The sequence below is a fragment of the Corythoichthys intestinalis genome, chromosome 15, assembly GCF_030265065.1.
Source record: "Corythoichthys intestinalis isolate RoL2023-P3 chromosome 15, ASM3026506v1, whole genome shotgun sequence".
Taxonomy (NCBI): domain Eukaryota; kingdom Metazoa; phylum Chordata; class Actinopteri; order Syngnathiformes; family Syngnathidae; genus Corythoichthys; species Corythoichthys intestinalis.
In genome coordinates, this window is record NC_080409.1 from 10,054,704 (window position 1) to 10,075,267 (window position 20,564).

Sequence of the window (20,564 nt, forward strand, 5' to 3'; positions counted from 1 at the left end):
CTAGTGGACTCTTGGTATGGAAGTTAGCAAATTGTTCTTTTGTTGGACTTAGATCCTCATTTTTTAATTTTTTTAAAACCGTTTTAGGCTAACCTAAGGTATTTTGAGTTATAAATGCATCTGTTGCTGTTGTGAAATGAAAGTGCAATTCTGCATGGTTTGAAGAAACATAGTTTCAGCATGTATTCGCATTTAATGCTCTTTTGAAAGTGCAATCGTAGCAAGCCAAAATAAGTGTTATTGCTGGCATAAACTAGGAATGTCCCGATCTGATCACGTGATGGCAAATCGGGCCATTTTTCAGGGGATCGTAATCAATTGAACAGGATTAGGTATTTAATTTCTGCCATTTATCATTTTAAAAAAAACTCTTGTGCTGGCTGGAGTCACCATATTTTATAGCCAGTTAACATTTAGCAGCATGTTACTGCCACTTTGTGGTCATAATAATTTACTGTACCTACTAGAGGCGTGCGAAATTTCTGATTCTTAGATTATTCGCGATTCGGCCGTGGAAGATTCGAGAACGATTCACAAACATCCAAATTCCGATTATTGAATTATACCAGGTATAACAGAACTAAAACACAGTCGGCTCGGTCTTCAGGACGCAATGAGGAACGGACCGAGAGCAAATATCATAGGAACGGACCGAGAGCAAATATCATGTTCAACTCATGCCGCTAGATAAAAAAACAAAAATACCTGACTGCGGCCGACAGCTGGTTCAAACAATGCCCAGTTGCTGGTTGCTACAAACATACGGCCACATACGGCTATGGTGGATGTCACATATTTGCAGAACTAGATGCTAAATGACAGACGACGGCGGTGTTAGAACATTTAAAAAGAACTACTGTAGATGCGAAACGACAGGCTTGCCGTTTAGTAGCTGCCGTGTTGTAAACAGCCGCCATCTTAAAGCAGTAGACTTCTCTAGAAGGCTCTGTTGTAGCTAACCTAATTAACTTTTTATCTGAAATACTCCTAAATCATCAAAATCTTGACTTGAATCTATCTTTAAATAATGAAACCGTTTTAAAACTTTGACATGTTGAAAGTAGACAGAAGGGAAATTATTGAATAACGGGAGCAATTTTATCAACTTTAACGGTTGATTCACATCATTAAATTGATTGAATGTAGTTTAAAGCTGCTGATAAAGAATGGGAACTTGAGTAGTTTATTTAATTTTTTTAACTGTTAACTTGATACTTAAATATTAGTTTGGTTTAGCCTAATAGGATTTTTAAACTATTTTGGAACTAATGTACAAAACATTAAAAGGGGGGGGGGGTGTTTGGGTTACATCAATAATCGATTTATAATCTAATCAGAGCCTCTGAATCGTAATCGAATCGTTAGGTACCCAAAGATTCCCACCTCTAGTATCCACTGCGTGACGCAGTTTGGAACACATGCTCATTCACTTTTACATTACACAGCCTGTCAGTCGCATTGACGCTGTTGAGTGCTTTCTGTTACATCTCTGATTGGAAACTATGTCTGTAGTATTTTACATCTATGCCAACCTGTTAATGTGCAGTATATGTGTGTTTATGTGTGTGAAACAAAATTTGTTAATAAGTCCTGTTGTATGGAAGCTAACCTATCCTTATACAGTACCTGACTAAAGTCTTGTCGCTTGCATGGACATGGAGGTGTCCCACTAATATATTTGTAATCAATATTTTCTTACAAAAAATGGATAATTTTAATCCCAACAGGTTTTGGAATAACATTTCGGTACCAGACAAAACTGTTGAAAAGTGTTCTAATGTTTACAGCTTGGTAAAGCCCATTGAGTCGATTTTTGCAAAGACACAAGTCTTGTCAAAGATGCACACAATCCCAGATTAGAGCCTTACCTGTTACCAATAATGGATCAATTAACTCTCAGCTGTGTATAAAAAGAATCCCAGTGCACTAAACTGCCACATCAACTGCAACCTGACCTCTGACAAGATGCCTAAGATTCCTCCTGAGACCAAAGTGTTAATTATCAAGAGCCTGAAGACCAGATCCACTGCAGATGTGGCAGACACCTTCAATGTGTCTCAGCGTCAGGTACAGAGGATAAAAAAAAACATATGAACAGACTGGAGACGTTTTTGACAAGCCCAGGTCAGGCAGACCCCGCAAGACAACTGCTTGGGAGGACCGGTTGTTGGCTGGAAAATCCAAAGCCAGCCCTTTTTCCACTGCAGCAGAGCTCCACGAGACCTGGTCACCTGAAGTCCCTGTGTCAACCAGAACACGCTTTCGAATTCTGTCTAGAAATGGCCTCCATGGTCAAATCAGTGCCCGGAAACCAGCATTAAACAAAAGACAATTAAAAAACCGTGTGGAATTTGCCAAGGCCCACAGCCTGTCAAAAGGATGGACGCTGGAAAAGTGGCAGATGAATCTTCCTTTGAATTACATCACAGTCGCCGCAAATATTGCAGAAGACTTACTGGAGCCCGCATGGATCCGAGATTCACTCGGAAAACAGTGAAGTTTGGTGGTGGCAAAATCATGGTCTGGGGTTACATCCAGTATGGGGGTGTGTGAGAGATCTTCAGTGTGGAAGGCAACATAAAAAGTCTGAAATATCAACAAATCTTAGCTTCTCATACATTCCTAACCATAAAAAGGGACAAATTCTGCAGCAGGATGGTGCTACATCGCATACTTCAATCTCTACCTCAAAGTTCCTCAAGGCAAAGAAGATCAAAATCCTCCAGGACTGGCCAGCCCAGTCACCAGACATAAACATCATTGAGCATGTCTGGGGTAGGATGAAAGAGGAAGCATGGAAGACGAAACCCAAGAATGTTGATGAACTCTGGGAGGCATGCAAGACTGCTTTCTTTGATGTTCCTGATGACTTCATCAATAAATTGTATGTATCCTTGCCGAACTGTATTGATGCAGTCCTTCAAGCCCATGGAAGTCACACAAAATATTAAATTTGGATCTCACAGCAACACTACTTAATTCGCTTATGTTATGTAACATATTTTTGTATCTGAAGTATTTTTTGTTCAATTTTCATACTACTTTCTGTAGACGACAAAACTTTTGTCCTGCCATAAATTGACCTTTGTCTTCATTAAATGATAAATATTTTTTCAGTGAAACAAATCTATTTTTGTAGCCTGGCTCTGCCAGACTATTCTCCCTGTATTTTTCAAACAGAGAGAAATAGTCTGGGACCCATCCCATTGACGGCCTTTTCGAGCAGATACAAAATCAATCGACAAATCAGATTCGTTTATTTGCGTTACGTGTTCTTCACGAGCAACGTCACTCTTGCGCGTCGAAAGTCGTCCCTTCAGCAACACAGACGGTGAACGGCAGAGCCGAGAATATGTTCCAATCCACGGTAAAATCAGTTTTAAATGACCAAAAACACATCGACACGAGTCACTGACAACAATCTGTCTCGCGCTAGCCATGTCAAATAAACTCCGCTCTCTTCATATGTTTACTTACGCGCGCAAGTCCGTCATCCTGAAGTCGCCATTTTACTAACGTCACGTCTGCCCGTCGCTGATTGGTCCACTCCGCTGTCTGTATGCTGTGGCTTGCTCCGCCCTGGAAATTGTTTCCGTGGGAAGGGTGGCCAGACTCAATAGCTGGAACAGCGTTGAGTCTGGTGTACCAGGCTACTATTTTTGTACATTCAACATCATTTGGGAGTGTCTTAGCTTTCACATGAGCCATTTCTGAAACCAATTGAATAATTAAAAGTCAGGTTATTAGCAATTGTTTCTACAAAATGGATAAGGAACAAGACTTTTGTCAGGGACTGTAGTTGTAGCTCAAGCAAAGTGTGGTGTCCAGGGGCGGACTGGTAATCTGTGGGTTCTGGAGGATCACAGAACGGCCGGTGCCCTGGACGGCCGGCGGCCGCCATTCATTATACATCACTGTTTTTGTCCCCCCTAGCCTCTGATTATCTACAGTTCGCATCCAATCCAACAGGTGGCAGCAATGCGCCTGGCTGTTCATCGCCAGTCTGATAGAAGAACGAAAGAAGCACAAAGTTGCCTTCATTGGTTCCTTGTGGAAGCAAAATGGCGACGAGCACAATATGGATGGTGGTGGCAAAAAAAGAAAAGAGAAGGGTGGCGCGGAGAAGGTTAGGAAGAAAAAAAATAAAGAAACTGTAGAGCGAAGCATCAAAATGTCATAAGTTGACAAATATTTTCCCAAGCAGCAGTCTGGCTGCAACGGCCACGTCGGGTAACAGCAGCCCAGCCCCGGCGTGAGAGGGGAGCGGCAGCCGCTCTGACGTGCAGCCGGTACAGGGAGAGAGAAAAAAAGAGGGAAGGGGTATTGATAAGCTGGTGGAAGTTCGAGAGGGAAGTTCCCCAGACAAGCGCAGAGCAAGTAAAAATGGATGAAGAGGGTCACTTGCTCGGTATACTGGCAATTGTTATCCACCAGGTAGGTACATTTTAAATGAAATAAATGACAATTAAAGGGTTAGTGCCAGCTAGTCGATGTACCCGTTGGCAATCGTGTCAAGTTACAATATGCTAGTCCTACTATCACTCTCCTAAGAAAAAATATTTTAGCTGTAAAACAACGTATGCACACGCAGCAGCAATATTAATTCAGAAGAAATATAACAAAATATTAATAAAATGAATGGTTTTACTTTATAGTTTAGGTAGTTACATTGATATATATTTTTAATCATTTATATATCATTTTGTTTTCTGGTTAATACTTTCCAATGAAGGTTATGTATACAGGATTTGTCTTGAAATGTTTATTGTATTTTCATTGAAATTTATTATTTGTATGGCAAGATTAATTATGGCAGGGGTCTCCAAACCGGTCCTCAAGGGCCACTGTGGGGCCTGGTTTTTCTTTCAACCGATCGAGTACCGACAGTTTAACCAATGAAGTTTCTGCTAAAACAAGCAGCACCTGACTGCAATCAACTGATTACACTTGTAAGACACCAGATTGGTGCATAGGTGTTGTCTTGTTTTGTTGGAATGAAATCCTGTGCCCGCTGCGGCCCTATGTGGAATAGTTTGGAGACCACTGAATTATGGCATAAACAATGAAATCGTTTTATAGACAGAGATATATAGAGATATATTATAATCAATCGGATACATGAATGAATGAATTTATTGTCATTGTCATCATCATCATAATCATTGACAGTTTCAGAATGTGGAATTTGCCCGAATACTTAAAACTTGCTTTGAAAAATACATTCTTTCATTTGTTTATTCAGGTCTATCATAGAGCTAGTACAGAAAATGAACCCAACTCCAGTTCAGCCTTGCAGTACTTTGAGCGCCCCAAGTCAGACAGTGACAGTCTAGACATATTTTCTTCATTTTCTCTTAAAGTGCAAGAAATTGATGCATTTTACAATCAAATGTTTAAAAAAAAAAAAAAAATTCTCCCCGGGGTTGGGGGGTTGGGCGGTATGCTCCCGGACACCCCTAGTGAGTCTGTTTCCCTTCGTAAAGCGATTCTTGTGGGCTGGGCTGAGTCAAAGTCCAGGGCTGCTTTTTAGTCCCAGTCCGCCCCTGGTGGTGTCTACATGGTATTTGTATACTGGCGTGTATTGTGCTGTTGTGTTGAATGCATGCATGTTTCTTTGTTACTGTTTCACAAACTTAAACGAATTACTTCATATAAAATCAAGAAAAGACCAAGCGTTGTGTTTTATCGGACGTAGGGTTGCCAAGGATATCCTGAATTGGAGGACATAAAATGTTGGCTGGCTTTCGGGCATTGAACAAGGAAACACACTGTTTTGGGGAGTACACTTCTATATATACAGTGCCTTGCAAAAGTATTCGGCCCCCTTGAATCTTGCAACCTTTCGCCACATTTCAGGCTTCAAACATAAAGATATGAAATTTAATTTTTTTGTCAAGAATCAACAACAAGTGGGACACAATCGTGAAGTGGAACAAAATTTATTGGATAATTTAAACTTTTTTAACAAATAAAAAACTGAAAAGTTCGGCGTGCAATATTATTCGGCCCCCTTGCGTTAATACTTTGTAGCGCCACCTTTTGCTCCAATTACAGCTGCAAGTCGCTTGGGGTATGTTTCTATCAGTTTTGCACATCGAGAGACTGACATTCTTGCCCATTCTTCCTTGCAAAACAGCTCGAGCTCAGTGAGGTTGGATGGAGAGTGTTTGTGAACAGCAGTCTTCAGCTCTTTCCACAGATTCTCGTTTGGATTCAGGTCTGGACTTTGACTTGGCCTTTATGTTTTGGATCATTGTCCTGTTGGAAGATAAATCTCCGTCCCAGTCTCAGGTCTTGTGCAGATACCAACAGGTTTTCTTCCAGAATGTTCCTGTATTTGGCTGCATCCATCTTCCCGTCAATTTTAACCATCTTCCCTGTCCCTGCTGAAGAAAAGCAGGCCCAAACCATGATGCTGCCACCACCATGTTTGACTGGGGGGATGGTGTGTTCAGGGTGATGAGCTGTGTTGCTTTTACGCCAAACATATCGTTTTGCATTGTGGCCAAAAAGTTCAATTTTTGTTTCATCTGACCAGAGCACCTTGTTTGTTGTGTCTCCCAGGTGGCTTGTGGCAAACTTTAAACGAGACTTTTTATGGATATCTTTGAGAAATGGCTTTCTTCTTGCCACTCTTCCATAAAGGCCAGTTTTGTGCAGTGTACGACTGATTGTTGTCCTATGGACAGACTCTCCCACCTCAGCTGTAGATCTCTGCAGTTCATCCAGAGTGATCATGGGCCTCTTGGCTGCATCTCTGATCAGTTTTGTGCTTGTTTGAGAAGAAAGTTTGGAAGGACGGCCGGGTATTGGTAGATTTGCAGTGGTCTGATGCTCCTTCCATTTCAATATGATGGCTTGCACAGTGCTCCTTGAGATGTTTAAAGCTTGGGAAATCTTTTTGTATCCAAATCCGGCTTTAAGCTTCTCCACAACAGTATCTCGGATCTGCCTGGTGTGTTCCTTGGTTTTCATAATGCTCTCTGCACTTTAAACAGAACCCTGAGACTATCACAGAGCAGGTGCATTTATACGGAGACTTGATTACACACAGGTAGATTCTATTTATCATCATCGGTCATTTAGGACAACATTGGATCATTCAGAGATCCTCACTGAACTTCTGGAGTGAGTTTGCTGCACTGAAAGTAAAGGGGCCGAATAATATTGCACGCCCCACTTTTCAGTTTTTTATTTGTTAAAAAAGTTTAAATTATCCAATAAATGTTGTTCCACTTCACGATTGTGTCCCACTTGTTGTTGATTCTTGACAAAAAAATTAAATTTCATATCTTTGTTTGAAGCCTGAAATGTGGCGAAAGGTTGCAAGATTCAAGGGGGCCGAATACTTTTGCAAGGCACTGTATATATTAGGGCTGCAGCTATCGAATATTTTAGTAATCGAGTAATCAACTGAAAATTCTATCGATTAATCGAGTAATCGGATAAAACAAATATATTTTTAGGTGAAGAGCAATTATACATATACATGAGAAAACAAGACATTTCATCTAATCTTGAACCATTTTCAGTCAATCAATGTCTTTATTTTCGTTGTATATTGTTGAAAACAGCCAACAATTGCATCTCAGGTGTAACTAGAATAAAAAAAAAGACTAATTCACTGCTTTCACTCAAAAAACTTTTAGATCTTATTAATATATATATATATCTTACCTAAAAATGCCGTTACGCTTGATAACAAACATCACTTAAAAGTTAGGATTTTTTTCCCACGTGTTTCAATTGAATTTCTCATTGTGTCAAGCCATTTTTAAGTTCTAGTTAAGTTTTAAGTTAGTCTAAACTGTAAGTCCTGATAGGATTTTGAGTTTTTGCAGTGTTCAAAATAAATGTATGATACAGGCTGTATTGGAGCACATTAGGGACCAGTGCTACTTGGTGTTTTATCCAGCAATGACTACTGAGCTAAAATTGATAGTTAGCATGATTACGTTTTTATTTTACACCCTCATCACTCCACAATGCTATGTTATGTTAAAGCCTGTATGTAAGACACGTTAGCCACGCATCGACAGTGGTCATAAATTATTGAAACCTAGCCCTCCGCAGGGCTACCGTTCCGTGAGCTAGTAGCGACAGTAACGTTAATCTTATTTATTAGCGCTTAGCGCTCTTTATTAGCGCTCTTTATTAGCGCTTAGCGCTGTACTGCTTTAAGATGGCGGCTGTTTACAAACGCTGCCCAGACGCGGCCGAGTCTGTCAATGCGCATCTAGTTCAACATACATGTGATCTCAATGAGACGCGCCAGACGCTGCCTGTTACCAATGTAGCATTGTGCGGGCTAGTATTTAGCAACGTCGGCGTCGTTTGTGGCGGCTGTCGGCTGCGGTAAGTTTTTTTTTTTTTTTTCCCCTTCTTCCTCTCCGCACGTGACAGCGCGTTGTCCCGCATTAAAAGTAGTCCTAGCAAAACGTGATGCTTAGAGCTGTCAAAATAAACGATTACTCGAGGTGAATAAAATTACTCGGATCAGTTTTTAAACTCGAGTTACTCGAGTTGCTCGAGTACTCGTTTCAGCTCTAGTATATATATATATATATATATATTTTTTTTTTTTTAGAGCTAAAAAGTAACAAAATCATCCAGAAATACAATGGCATTGCCATAAGAAACAAAAATATATGTTTTATCCACCGCAACACACTCTGGTGCAACAATAGGCGATCGGGACATCCGTAGCATAAACACTTGTTTTACATCTCCTAAAATTTATTCTGCAACGCATTAGATGTCCGTAATCCGTTAACTCGATTATTCGAATGAACTAATCGATAGATTAATCGATTACCTAAATACCCGATATCGATTTTTACTTATTTTCCACATCAAACATGCTGTGTTCGATTGAGTTCAATAGCTTGGGAGATAGCGATCTGCTTCCCAGTCAATGATTTGATTCTGTGAAAGTAAAATGTAGTCAGCTGCTCTAAGGTTTTTGTTGCTTCCAGTTACATTCGCTTGTGGACATGTGTTCCTTATGTATGTTTTCCTTATTAAATTCAAACCTTGCACTTACCCCACTTTGTTTCCTGCAGGGTGAGCTCGGAACGAAGGAAGGAAAAGTCGAGGGATGCGGCGCGATGCCGGCGTGGGAAGGAATCCGAGGTCTTTTACGAGCTCGCCGAGCAGCTGCCTTTGCCACACAGCGTCAGCTCCGGCCTCGACAAGGCCTCTGTCATGAGGCTGACCATCAGCTATCTGCGCATGAGGAAATTGCTCGGCTCTGGTCAGTCACTTGCTGCTCTCAGATGATGAAGAGCTCAGTTAATATTGCTATCATTGTCGGAGTTTACAAATGAGAGAATCTAATATCACTACATCTTGGAAAATCATGTTAGCTAACATAGCCACCGTTGTCATTTCGCTCCCTTCAGATGAGTCGAAGGCTGAGGAGGAGAGCGAGTTGGACACGCAGCTGAACAGCTCCTACTTAAAAGCTCTGGAGGGCTTTCTCATGGTGCTGTCAGAAGACGGCGACATGATTTATCTCTCCGAAAATGTTAACAAGTGCCTCGGCCTGGCACAGGTGCGTCTGAATTAAAGGTCGACCGATGTATTAGCCAGTCGATATATGGACTTTTTTCAAGATAGGACATCGGCCAATATAGTATAGCCGATATAATAGAAGAACTTATGTTAGTTTTTTGGGTGATGATGTTTCTTATGAAGGGCGACCAATATGTTGGTATGTTGCTAGTTTTTTATCAACCAATATTATAGAATAACTGTTATGTTCACTGTTTCGGTGATGATCTTTATTATAAAGGCTGGCAGATACATTGGGCTGATGGATGGACTTTTTTCAAAGATCAGCCGACATCAGCTGATTTCTAGCTATTTCTATAATGGCTGCTTAATGAAACTCCAAACTACTCACACACAGGCTCTAATGCACTATACTCGATGTGATGCGGGACATCAATGGAAAGCAACTTCAAAACAGCGATGAAGCAAATCTATTTTTTTTCATTTGATGATTTATTTCTTTGATACCTTAAAATACTTCCAATCTGTGGATATGTTAACAGTGAGCCAGTAGTGTTGCTTCCCGCTGTGTTTTGATTGCTTCATCACAACAGGACTACGTTTCTTCACACTATTCAGTTGTAAACTTTCGGCCTTTTAACCGAAAACCGAAAATGCAATTTTAGCTATTTTCGGCGCCAAATTTTAAGTCACATCTCTAATATATTTATATACACTTTTTTATATCAATTTTATTACGAGGATCCTCATTAACACCACAACTTAATTGATGTCAGTAAATATTAAATTTAAATTTTCATCGGTGCTGACTAGGGAGGAAATTGAAGTGGCAAGCCTAATTTTTTGGGTGGCTGTTGCCCCCCACCCCCATGCTCACCCTGGTGAATCCACTCCTGCTATCATAGACATTTATAGAAGTGTTTCAATTACCTTTGGTAATCAACCTGTTTTTTTGTTTTTTTTTTATTTTTTTCCGATTGAAAGAAAAAGCCTATCAGCCTCAAATATCAGTTTACAAAATCGACTTCAGACTTCTGCAATCGGCTGAATTTATCATTTTAAAATCTGTATCAGCCTTTAAAAATCCCATTCCGGTCGACCCCTACTCTAAATTGAAAGTGTCAGCGTTAAGTGAACACAAAATTTTTTTTCTTCGTATTTTTGAAAAAAGCTTATTTTGACTGATGATTCTCGATAATCCGTAGCTAACAGTGCGTAAAGTTTTTCCACTCTGTCTCCGCAGTTTGACTTGACTGGACACAGCGTGTTTGACTACACACACCCCTGTGACCAGGATGAGCTGAGGGAGATGCTGGTTCACAGGACGGGTACAGTGCTCTTTTTCTTCTCATTAAATGAAGATCCATCTTTTGAGTTGACTGTCTTTCCTTGGTGTCATTTCAGGTTCCAAAAAGGCAAAGGAACCCAAAACAGAGCGCAACCTTTTCCTTCGAATGAAGTGCACGCTCACTAGCCGGGGCCGCACTGTCAATGTCAAGTCTGCTACATGGAAGGTAATGGGAGAGCTTGGTCATAATAATGGTAGAAGTGAAACATTGATAAAGTGTTTATGTTGACAAGTGTCTTTATCACGAGTAATCTGATAACGAAATGCAATACTAAGTGGCCATTAGTCCGTAAACTCGATTTTAATCGAGGAACAATCAGTCTGTAATATTGTATGTTGCCATGTGATAGGCCATTTGCAGGCTATTTTGCCACAATGATATCAAATGAAAAGACATTAACCCGGGTTCACATTACAAATTTACATTGTGATGGTTTCTAGCAGTGATCCCTCCTTTACAAGGTTAACGGGGACCAGAACCCCTCGCGAAAAGTGAAAAACTGCGAAGTAGGATCCCCACCCCCTCAAAAAACAAAACAAAAAAAAAATCGAAATAATCTGTATTTATTCACATATATGTTAAAAAAAATTGCCATCCCTCCCATTTCAAACGAATTGGATGTCTGTGGTGGTCAATGGCAACCAATGAGTTTAATTTTGGGGTATTTCAGGTCATCTGCTGTTGATTTTAGGTCACTTCCTGTTGATTTTGGAACATGTCTGTTTCACTTCCTTTTGATTTTGGGTTACAGAGCAGGAAGTGACCTGAGAATCTCCTCAAATAAATAGGCAGTGAGTCCAACTCAACAGGAATTCACTTGTAAATGCCCTAAAATGAACAAAAAAGTGACCTGTAAATGCCCCCAAAAATCAGAAAGACTGGGTGCGAATGCTCTAGTTTAAATGAACAAATGTTCAGTCGCCCCTCCCAGTTTAAATGGATCAGGCATCTAGTGCCGTCAATGGCAGACATTGAGATAACAGAGATATTATTCTGGTTAAAGATTTGCTAGCAATAGTGACACCTTTTTAAAAAGATATATCAATTCTTGGCAGGAGCATATCGATAATATTTTGGGATACAAAGTATCATGATCACGGGTGGGAACATCCAGGTAGCTCACGATACGATACGGTTTGCGATACAAGGCTCAAAATAACGATTATTTCACGATATGCGATACAACAATTATCAATGCATGAGTCAGGAAATTGTAAATAGTGTTTGAATTGTGAATACTCTGGTTTCAGTGCCATTGATGGCGTGAGATGTCCAATCCAGTCAGGATGGATTGGATGTCTAGTGCTGTCAAGTGAGCTAACGTAGACACAATTCAAGATTTTGGTAGCAACCTGGTTTTTTTTTGTTTTTTTTTTTAAAAAGGTACACCTTTTTAAAATGATATATCGATTCATGGTGGGAGCGTATTGATAACCTTTTTGGCTACAAAGTATCGTGATACATCAGTCTTTTGATATCTTGTCACTAGGAATGAACCGGTATGAGATTCTGACGGTATGATAACCTTAAGCAAAAATATCAGTTTTACGGTATCACGGTACGGCAATCAATGCTCTAAAATGTGTTACTTTGAGATATATGGGTAAAAAAAAAATTCCATTGAACAGTATTTTTTATTAAAAAAAATATTAGCAAATGGGAACACAAGTATAATGATAAAATCAATTTAAAAAAAAAAATATATATATATATATATATATATATATATATATATTAGGGCTGTCAAACGATTAAAACTTTTAATCGAGTTAATTACAGCTTAAAAATTAATTAATCGTAATTAATCGCAATTAATCGCAATTCAAACCATCTATAAAATATGCCATATTTTTCTGTAAATTATATATATATTCTGTAAAATAATTTGTTGGAATGGAAAGATAAGACACAAGATGGATATGTACATTCAACATACGGTACATAAGGACTGTAGTGGGCATTTCACTCTACTGTCATTTAAATCTGTCTATGCTGTCCTCACTCCGAAGCGTCTACCTTTTCCAAAGCTAGACAGCTAGTGAACGACGCCTTAATAATCAGACTTCTTCCTTTTTCATCTGATTTGTTAATAAAATGGCCTCAAACCACTGTCCTCTTTAGACCGTAGTGAAACTACAAAAAAAGTATACAAGCATTGCATTAGCAACAACGTTAGCTTAGCACGCTGTACAGGTTCACTAAACATAAACAAAAAGCGTCTCATACAAAAAAATATAACATTTCGCTTACTAACATAATATGTACATTCTTTACAACAACCATACTTACGGACAAATCTTGTCCAAGGATCATATAAGCACAACATTACAACGTAGGCGTCAGCCCGAGACGTCGTGCAGCCATATTGAACTGGCAAGAAAGCATGTCGCAAAGCGACCACAAGAGTTCGCTGTTAGACAGCACAAAAACCTTGCTGTAAAATTTACCAAAAGGCAGAATACTGTCTGAGCGGGACATGTGCGTTAATTGCGTCAAATATTTTAACGTGATTAATTTAAAAAATTAATTACCGCGCGTTAACGCGATAATTTTGACAGCCCTAATATATATATATATATATATATATATATATATATTCTAAATAAAATTAAAATAGATGCAGTCCTTTAAGTGAGCGTAAACCTGCAGCCACAGCTTAACATTATTATTATCTGAATAAAAATAATTATTTTCCATAGAAAGCACATGTGTATGACTCGTATCATGTTTACATTATACACTCTTTCTCAACACAGACAGTTGCCAGAGAGAGAAAAAACTAGTGCTGCAACGATTAATCGATTAACTCGAGTATTCGATTAGAAAAAATTATTCGAATTAAATTTTTTTGCTTCGAGTATTCGTTTAATGTCATTTTGTCAGTGTTGTCCCATAAAAAGATATACTTAAATATCTTCAGAAATGCAAGGTGTGTACTCACTTTGTGATACAATGTATTAATGCTGAGAAGTCTACTGCTTTAAGATGGCGGCTGTTTACTAACGCCGCCGAGTCTGTCATTTTGAATGTAGTTCTATATACATGTGATATCTATGAGACGCATCAGACACTACCTGCTACCACCGTAGCATCATACCGGCGTAGTTTTTAGCAACGTCGGCATAGTTTGTAGCGGCTGTCGGCTGCAGTCAGGTGTTATTGCTTCTTCCACTACGTACGTGACAACAGCGCGTTGTCCCACATTGAAAGTGCTCCGGGCAAAACATGATGGTTAGAGCTGGCAAAATAAAATGATTTCTAGAGGCGAATAAAATTACTCGGATCAGTTTTTAAACTGGAGTTGCTCGAGTATTCGTTTTAGCTCTACATGTCGGTTGTCCCTCCTCCTCCAAGACGCGGCCGTATGTGACTTTCTGTAGCCGAAGTCTTCCCATACCAGCTGTTTTCTTCGATGGGGGGTAAAAGTGCAGGAGTTTTACCTCCTCCAGCCATCGTGTAGCACAGCTGACTCACTGACACTGAGCAAAAGCCAGTGGAGGAGGGTTGAGCCTTGCAGCTGTAAGCGAGCGATTTCTCCCTGCATTTTTGGTACAGAAAAAGTAGGTAATACCTAGGGACGGTATGACAGAAAATTTTTGCGGTTTTTAAACCGTGACGTTTTCATACCACTATATATTTTGAAACCGGTTATCTGCACATGCCTAATTGTCACACCCCTAATCACAATATATCACCATTTTGATATTTTGTCACACCCCCTATTGTACATCGCGAGAATATACCTACCACATTTCATTCCGATCAGTCTACGAAAAACGGAAGAATACCCATCTTAGTTTGTGTCCTCATCAAAAAGAAGAAGGCTAATAAAGTGAGCAAAATTTTGAGCCCTCCCTCCAGGTGGTCTAATAATACGCTCTTGTGTTTAAATTTGCTGCAATGTCCGCAGGTGCTCCACTGCTCCGGACACGTGCTCTTACAGAGTGGCCTCAATGAGCAGGCTGCCAAGGAGCCACCGCTTCCCTATCTAGTGCTGATATGTGATCCTATTCCACACCCTTCCAACATCGAGGTCCCTCTGGATGCCAAGACGTTTCTCAGTCGCCACACAATGGACATGAAGTTCACATATTGTGACGAGAGGTCAGCAACATGTGATTCAGCTTTATAATCCCCCACCACTGTAGTCATGCAGCCACCTAGTGTTCTCTTTGGCTACTACAGCCGCTTACTTTTTTACTTTCCCTCACTTTACCCGTTAAAGCACACTTATTTTGTTCAGTGGCCGACATTGACGGCGGTAGACGGCAAATCCATTGGACACGCAGACAGGCCTGTCAAAATGGATTGAACATCTCGCAATGTCATTGGTACTGAAAAATGGCAGTAAATGAGTTAATAGCATATATTCCCAGATTCATTTATTATTACTTATTTTTTTATTGAGAATTTTTTTTTTTTTAAATAAATAAATAGTAGATAATCTCTTATTTATTATAAATACCTTAAATTTAAAAGATAAAATGACAAATATCTTTAGTTACAACATTAATTGGTTCTGGAAGTAGTCTCTTAACCCGAAAATTTCGTAAATAGAGACACGTTTTACATGTAAATGCCCTAATCCAATGATCCCCAAGCGGACAGGGTACCGGTCCATTGCGCATTTGCTACTGGACTGCAGAAAAATAATAAATCATTTGTTAACGACCGCAATCTGGCCTGTTTCTCTTGACACATCAATATGCCTGTCTATTCTATTGACTAATCCGAGTGACACTGAGGTGTTTGCACACAGTCAATGTAAACACTAACGTTAGCTGCTGTTGGCTGTGTGCTGCGGGTGGCACGTCTTCTGACAGCTTTTTTACGAGGCAAAGGCTGCCTGCTGAGCCAGAAGAGGAGCCTACAACCAAATCCATTCTGCAAAGTATACTGTATGGCTAAAAGCTAGCAAACGAGGCAACAAAAACAAATGTTTTTTTTTAGTATAATATTTTATGAATTTTTTATTTTATTAAAAAATATTCAGAAAATAATGATTAAGAATAATAATATATAAATGAATCATGGTATATATGGACATCACATTTTGAGTCGTGGAGAACACACCAAATATAACAAATGTTAATATTGTGGTTTACATGACCCAAAATGTCATGTCCATGTATGTGCAAGTTAAAATGACCAAAAATAGTCACTTTCGCTATAAAGGGTTAAGGACACAGTGGAGCTTGATTATTTTTCTTTTTTTGGCCATCCCATAGGATTACTGAGCTTTTGGGATATGATCCAGAAGACCTGTTGGATCGTTCCGTTTACGAGTACTATCATGCTCTGGACTCGGACCACCTCACCAAGACTCATCACAACTGTAAGCAACACTTCTTAGAGCTGGAATGTACCCTAAATGATGTTGAAAATGAACCTAGAACAGCAGCTGTACCGTAAACGTGCTTGTGTTTGTATTTGTTTCAGTGTTTGCAAAAGGCCAGGTCAGCACAGGCCAATACCGGATGCTGGCCAAGAGAGGGGGATTTGTGTGGGTGGAGACACAAGCCACAGTCATCTACAACAACAAGAACTCTCAGCCACAGTGTGTGGTCTGTGTCAACTTTGTTCTCAGGTACTGAAAAGCGTGAAAAGTGTCAGGAATTTATGAAAAACTAAATGATCTTCAGCTGCAACTGTTTTTGTCGATGAGGACAATAACGAAAATATTGAGTCGACGAACAAATTTTTTTCATGACGATAACGAGCTAAAATGTGTTTTGGGAGACTAAAACAAAATCTGTTTCGTTCTAACGAGACAACAAGAGGATAAGGTGACATAGTTTCCGTCACATGTTCACGATCAGTGAAACTTTCTTATTGCACGTGTAGTTAGTCAGCCTTCAGTAGCAGTGTTTGGGTCATGTTGCTCGTGTGACATGTCCTGAATTTTTGAAGACGAAAACAATTTGAGTCAACTAAAACTAGACGAAAACTACACTAACACATTTTGAAATTACTAAAATATGACTAAGACTAGGGGTGGGAACCTCTGGGTACCTTACAATACGATACTATTTACAATACAAGGCTCCCGATAACGATCTCACGATCAGATTTACTCCTTTACATTTACTTGAGTTACTTCTTGAGAACAATGTAGTTCTAGGAATAGGTTTGCTTAGCCATAATTTTTAGTATTACAGTGGTACCTCGACTAGGCATGTGCCGGGATGAGATTCTGAAGGTATAACAACCTTAAGCCAAAATATCACAGTTTCACGATATCACGGTATTGCAATTACCGCTCTAAAATGTGTTACTTTGCGATATCTGGGTTGAACAGGATTTTTATTTTTCTAAACATATTAGCAAATTGGAACATAAGTATAATGTTGAGCTGAAATAAATTAAAAAATAATATAATTGAAATATTCTAAATAAAATAAAAATAAATGCAGTCCTTTGGGTAAACCTAAACCCACAGCCACACAGCTCAACAGTATTAGTATCAGAACTAAAATAATTGAATTTTTTTCCATAAAAATTCAGTTGCCAGAGAGAAAAAAAAAAGATTTTCCTCAGAATGAAATGATTGACATGTTTTACCACCGTTAGACACACTAAACACGCTGGAGTTAATTCTTGTAGCTGGTGGGAAACGTTCATGACAGTGTTTACTAACCTTTAATTTTGTATAAATGCGAAATCATATTGGAGGTATTGCCTCGGCAGCCGCCCTCCGCAAACAGGTTTTACATGTCGGTTGGCCGTCCTCCTCCATGCCGCTGCCATCTGTAACTTTTCTGTAGCCAAATTATTCCCATAACAGCGATTTCATTTTTTTCAAGGGGGAAAAAGTTGAGGACTTTCACCTCCTCCAGCCATTGTGTACCACAGCGGACTCACTGACACTGAGCAAAAAAACAGTGGGAGAGGGTTGAGTCTTGCAGCTGCAAGCAAGGGTTTTCTCCCTGCATTTTTCTGACATGAAAAATAACTAATACCGTAGGGATAGCATGACGGCAAAGTTTTGCGGTTTTGAAACAGCGACGTTTTCATACCACGGTATACCTTGAAACCGGTAATCGGCACATGTCTAACCTCGACATAATGATCATTTGGACATACTATCTTTTCGACATCCGACGTAAAAATTTGACATGCCATTTGTTTCAACATCTGACGACATGCTCAAAATTCGCCGATTTATGACCGCCGCAGTTTCTTTGCTTTCTTGCAAGACGGACGCACGATTTTCTTGTGAGAGAAATCAACATGGGTTCCAAGACGGTTAGTGCATTTGAAGGAAAAAGGTGATGCTCACCGTTGAAATGAAGATGGAAATGATCGAAAAATACGATTATGGTGTGCGCGTCCGTGAACTGGCTCAACAATATTGCTGTACAATGGCTACGATCTCGACAGTCCTCCTCCGAACTCCGTTCGCCATTCTTTGTAGGTTAAGATTGTAACATCGCCATATAAATCGCCAGCTTAGTCAGGTTTTTAGTCATTTAGGTATTTCAGAACTTGTGCAACATAACACGCCTACTGTCCGCCGCAGCTGACGCCAGGAACAACAGAACATAAAAATAGAAAGTAAAATATCCACCGCACCCATCTCACTCTGTCACGTCAGCCACGCTAGAGCATAAAAAACACATTCGCCGCATTAGAACCCAATTCGTTACATTATTACAGGAATTATTATTATTATATATTCTGATTTTATTTATAATTTATTTGTTTTGCTATGTGTAACTGCCATTTGTAATAGTACCAACAGTATTTATTTAGGGTTTAGTGTAGGTTTTGAGTTGAGGCGCAACAACTAATCGATTAATCGACAACTACTATAAATTTCGGACTGTAAACCGCTACTTTTTCTTTCATTTTGAATCCTGCAGTTTATAGTCCAGTGCGGCTTATTTGTTGATATATTTGGGTTAATAGGTAACACTTTATTTGACAGCGGCGTCATAGGACCGTCATAATTATGACATGACACAAGCTTTAATGTGGCATGGGCAAACATGGGCATTACTGAATGCTTATGACAGATGTCATTCAGGGTCACCCGGCAAATTATGTTGCTAACTCCATTTATGTCCAGCTAGTATCTTTTATATCCATTCAAAACTGGGATAATTTGCTGGATAACACTAAATGACATCTGTTATAAGCATTCATTAATGTACATGACAGTGTCATGTCATAATTATGATTGTCTAATGATACTCTTATGGCGCCACTGTCAAAACATGAATTTTGATTTTTATTTACATTTGTAGCTCTACAATGCATGCAAGGAGGCATGTTGGACAACAACAGTGTTGACAGCAGGTGGCAGCATTGGTTGACTATCTCCCTCAAGTGAGCAGTGATGGCCAAATAAGCTTCCTGAAGCAATGAAGCTTTACAGCTAATTGGTTCAAAGCTTCATGGTGGTTCATTTGGTCTTATGACAGTCGTATTATGTTGCTGTAAAATAAAGTGTTAACGGTTAATATCTTTTGGTGTAAATATTTCATAATACAGTGAGGGGAGCTGCGGCTTATAGACCAGAGCAGCTTATCTATGAACAAATGTCGTTTTTGTGCCAAATTTGGTAGGTGGCAGCTTATAGTTAGGTGCGCCTTATAGTGCGAAAATTACGGTGATCGATTAGCAAATTTATCGACAACTATTTTGATAATGAATTAATAATTTAGGACCGTCTTCACCTTAAACTTGAGTGAATTCTTGAAATTATAACTTACATTTAACTTCACAGTTGTAAATCTTATCAGATTTCTTCATTATTATTTTTGTTAAGTCAAATTTAATCAATTCACATTTTTGCCAATTTTCGGACATCTTACAAACTAGCTCCTTAATAAGGCTGCAACAACTAATCGATTAAATAGATTAACGAATTTGATAATCGATACAGTTAGACTACAGCTAAGTCAGGAAGCTGTAATTAAAAAATATTTTTGAAGGAAAGTTATCCATTTTGTCTACATTGTTACGTAAACATGCCTAAAGCAACTTCAAGTTAAATTGTGAAGGCAATCTAAAAATCTAACATTTAGCCGATTAATCTTCCGATTTAGCGATTATGAAAATAATCGTTAGTCGCAGCCCTTGTTTTGAGATATTAATTGTGAGTGATAAGGTGACTCCCAGCCCCCCACTTACTGCAAAATGGACCCGAAAGGGTGCCAATCGTTTGTGCTACGATTGTGCTAGTTGTTGAGACCCCCCATCGATATTGAGAGCGTTGGTACGCTTCGTCAGCCGCAACGAAGGTGCTGCGATTGACATCGTCACTGGAAATTAATATCTCAAGATCTAAAAAATGATAGCAGCACAAACGAAAACGTAGTATCATCGAGTGGTACCATTTCGGGTCCATTTTGCAATAAATGGGGGGCTGCGTGACATCATCACTCGAAATTAATATTTCAATATGTATAAAACGATTGCAGCACAAACTAAAATTTTTCCAGACACAAACCTAGCACAAATGAATGGCACCATTGCTGTTCCATTCCACCTTAGGTGGGGGGGCTGCGTGACGTCATCACTTGAAATTAATATCTCAAAAACACATGTAGCACAAACGATTAACACCATATTTAATCAAAATGGGGGGCTGGTTGACCTCAGATCGACCTATAAAAGAATTGTTAACTCAAAAACGTAAGCAGCACAAACAAAAAAAATTGCTGCGCAAACCTAGCGCAAACGAATGACATAATTTTT

General features: G+C 39.3%; 1 protein-coding gene across 2 annotated transcripts in view; it reads left to right on the forward strand.

Moving 5' to 3' along the window:
• hif1aa (hypoxia inducible factor 1 subunit alpha a) overlaps nt 1-20,564 on the forward strand; it is a 47,914-nt gene that overhangs the window by 13,673 nt on the left and 13,677 nt on the right. For both annotated transcript variants that reach the window (XM_057858853.1, XM_057858854.1), the window contains exons 3-9: nt 9,063-9,253; nt 9,402-9,553; nt 10,757-10,841; nt 10,918-11,027; nt 14,773-14,966; nt 16,091-16,197; nt 16,302-16,449. In XM_057858853.1, the coding sequence (XP_057714836.1) occupies nt 9,063-9,253; nt 9,402-9,553; nt 10,757-10,841; nt 10,918-11,027; nt 14,773-14,966; nt 16,091-16,197; nt 16,302-16,449 (987 nt within the window). The remainder of the gene's footprint in view (nt 1-9,062; nt 9,254-9,401; nt 9,554-10,756; nt 10,842-10,917; nt 11,028-14,772; nt 14,967-16,090; nt 16,198-16,301; nt 16,450-20,564) is intronic.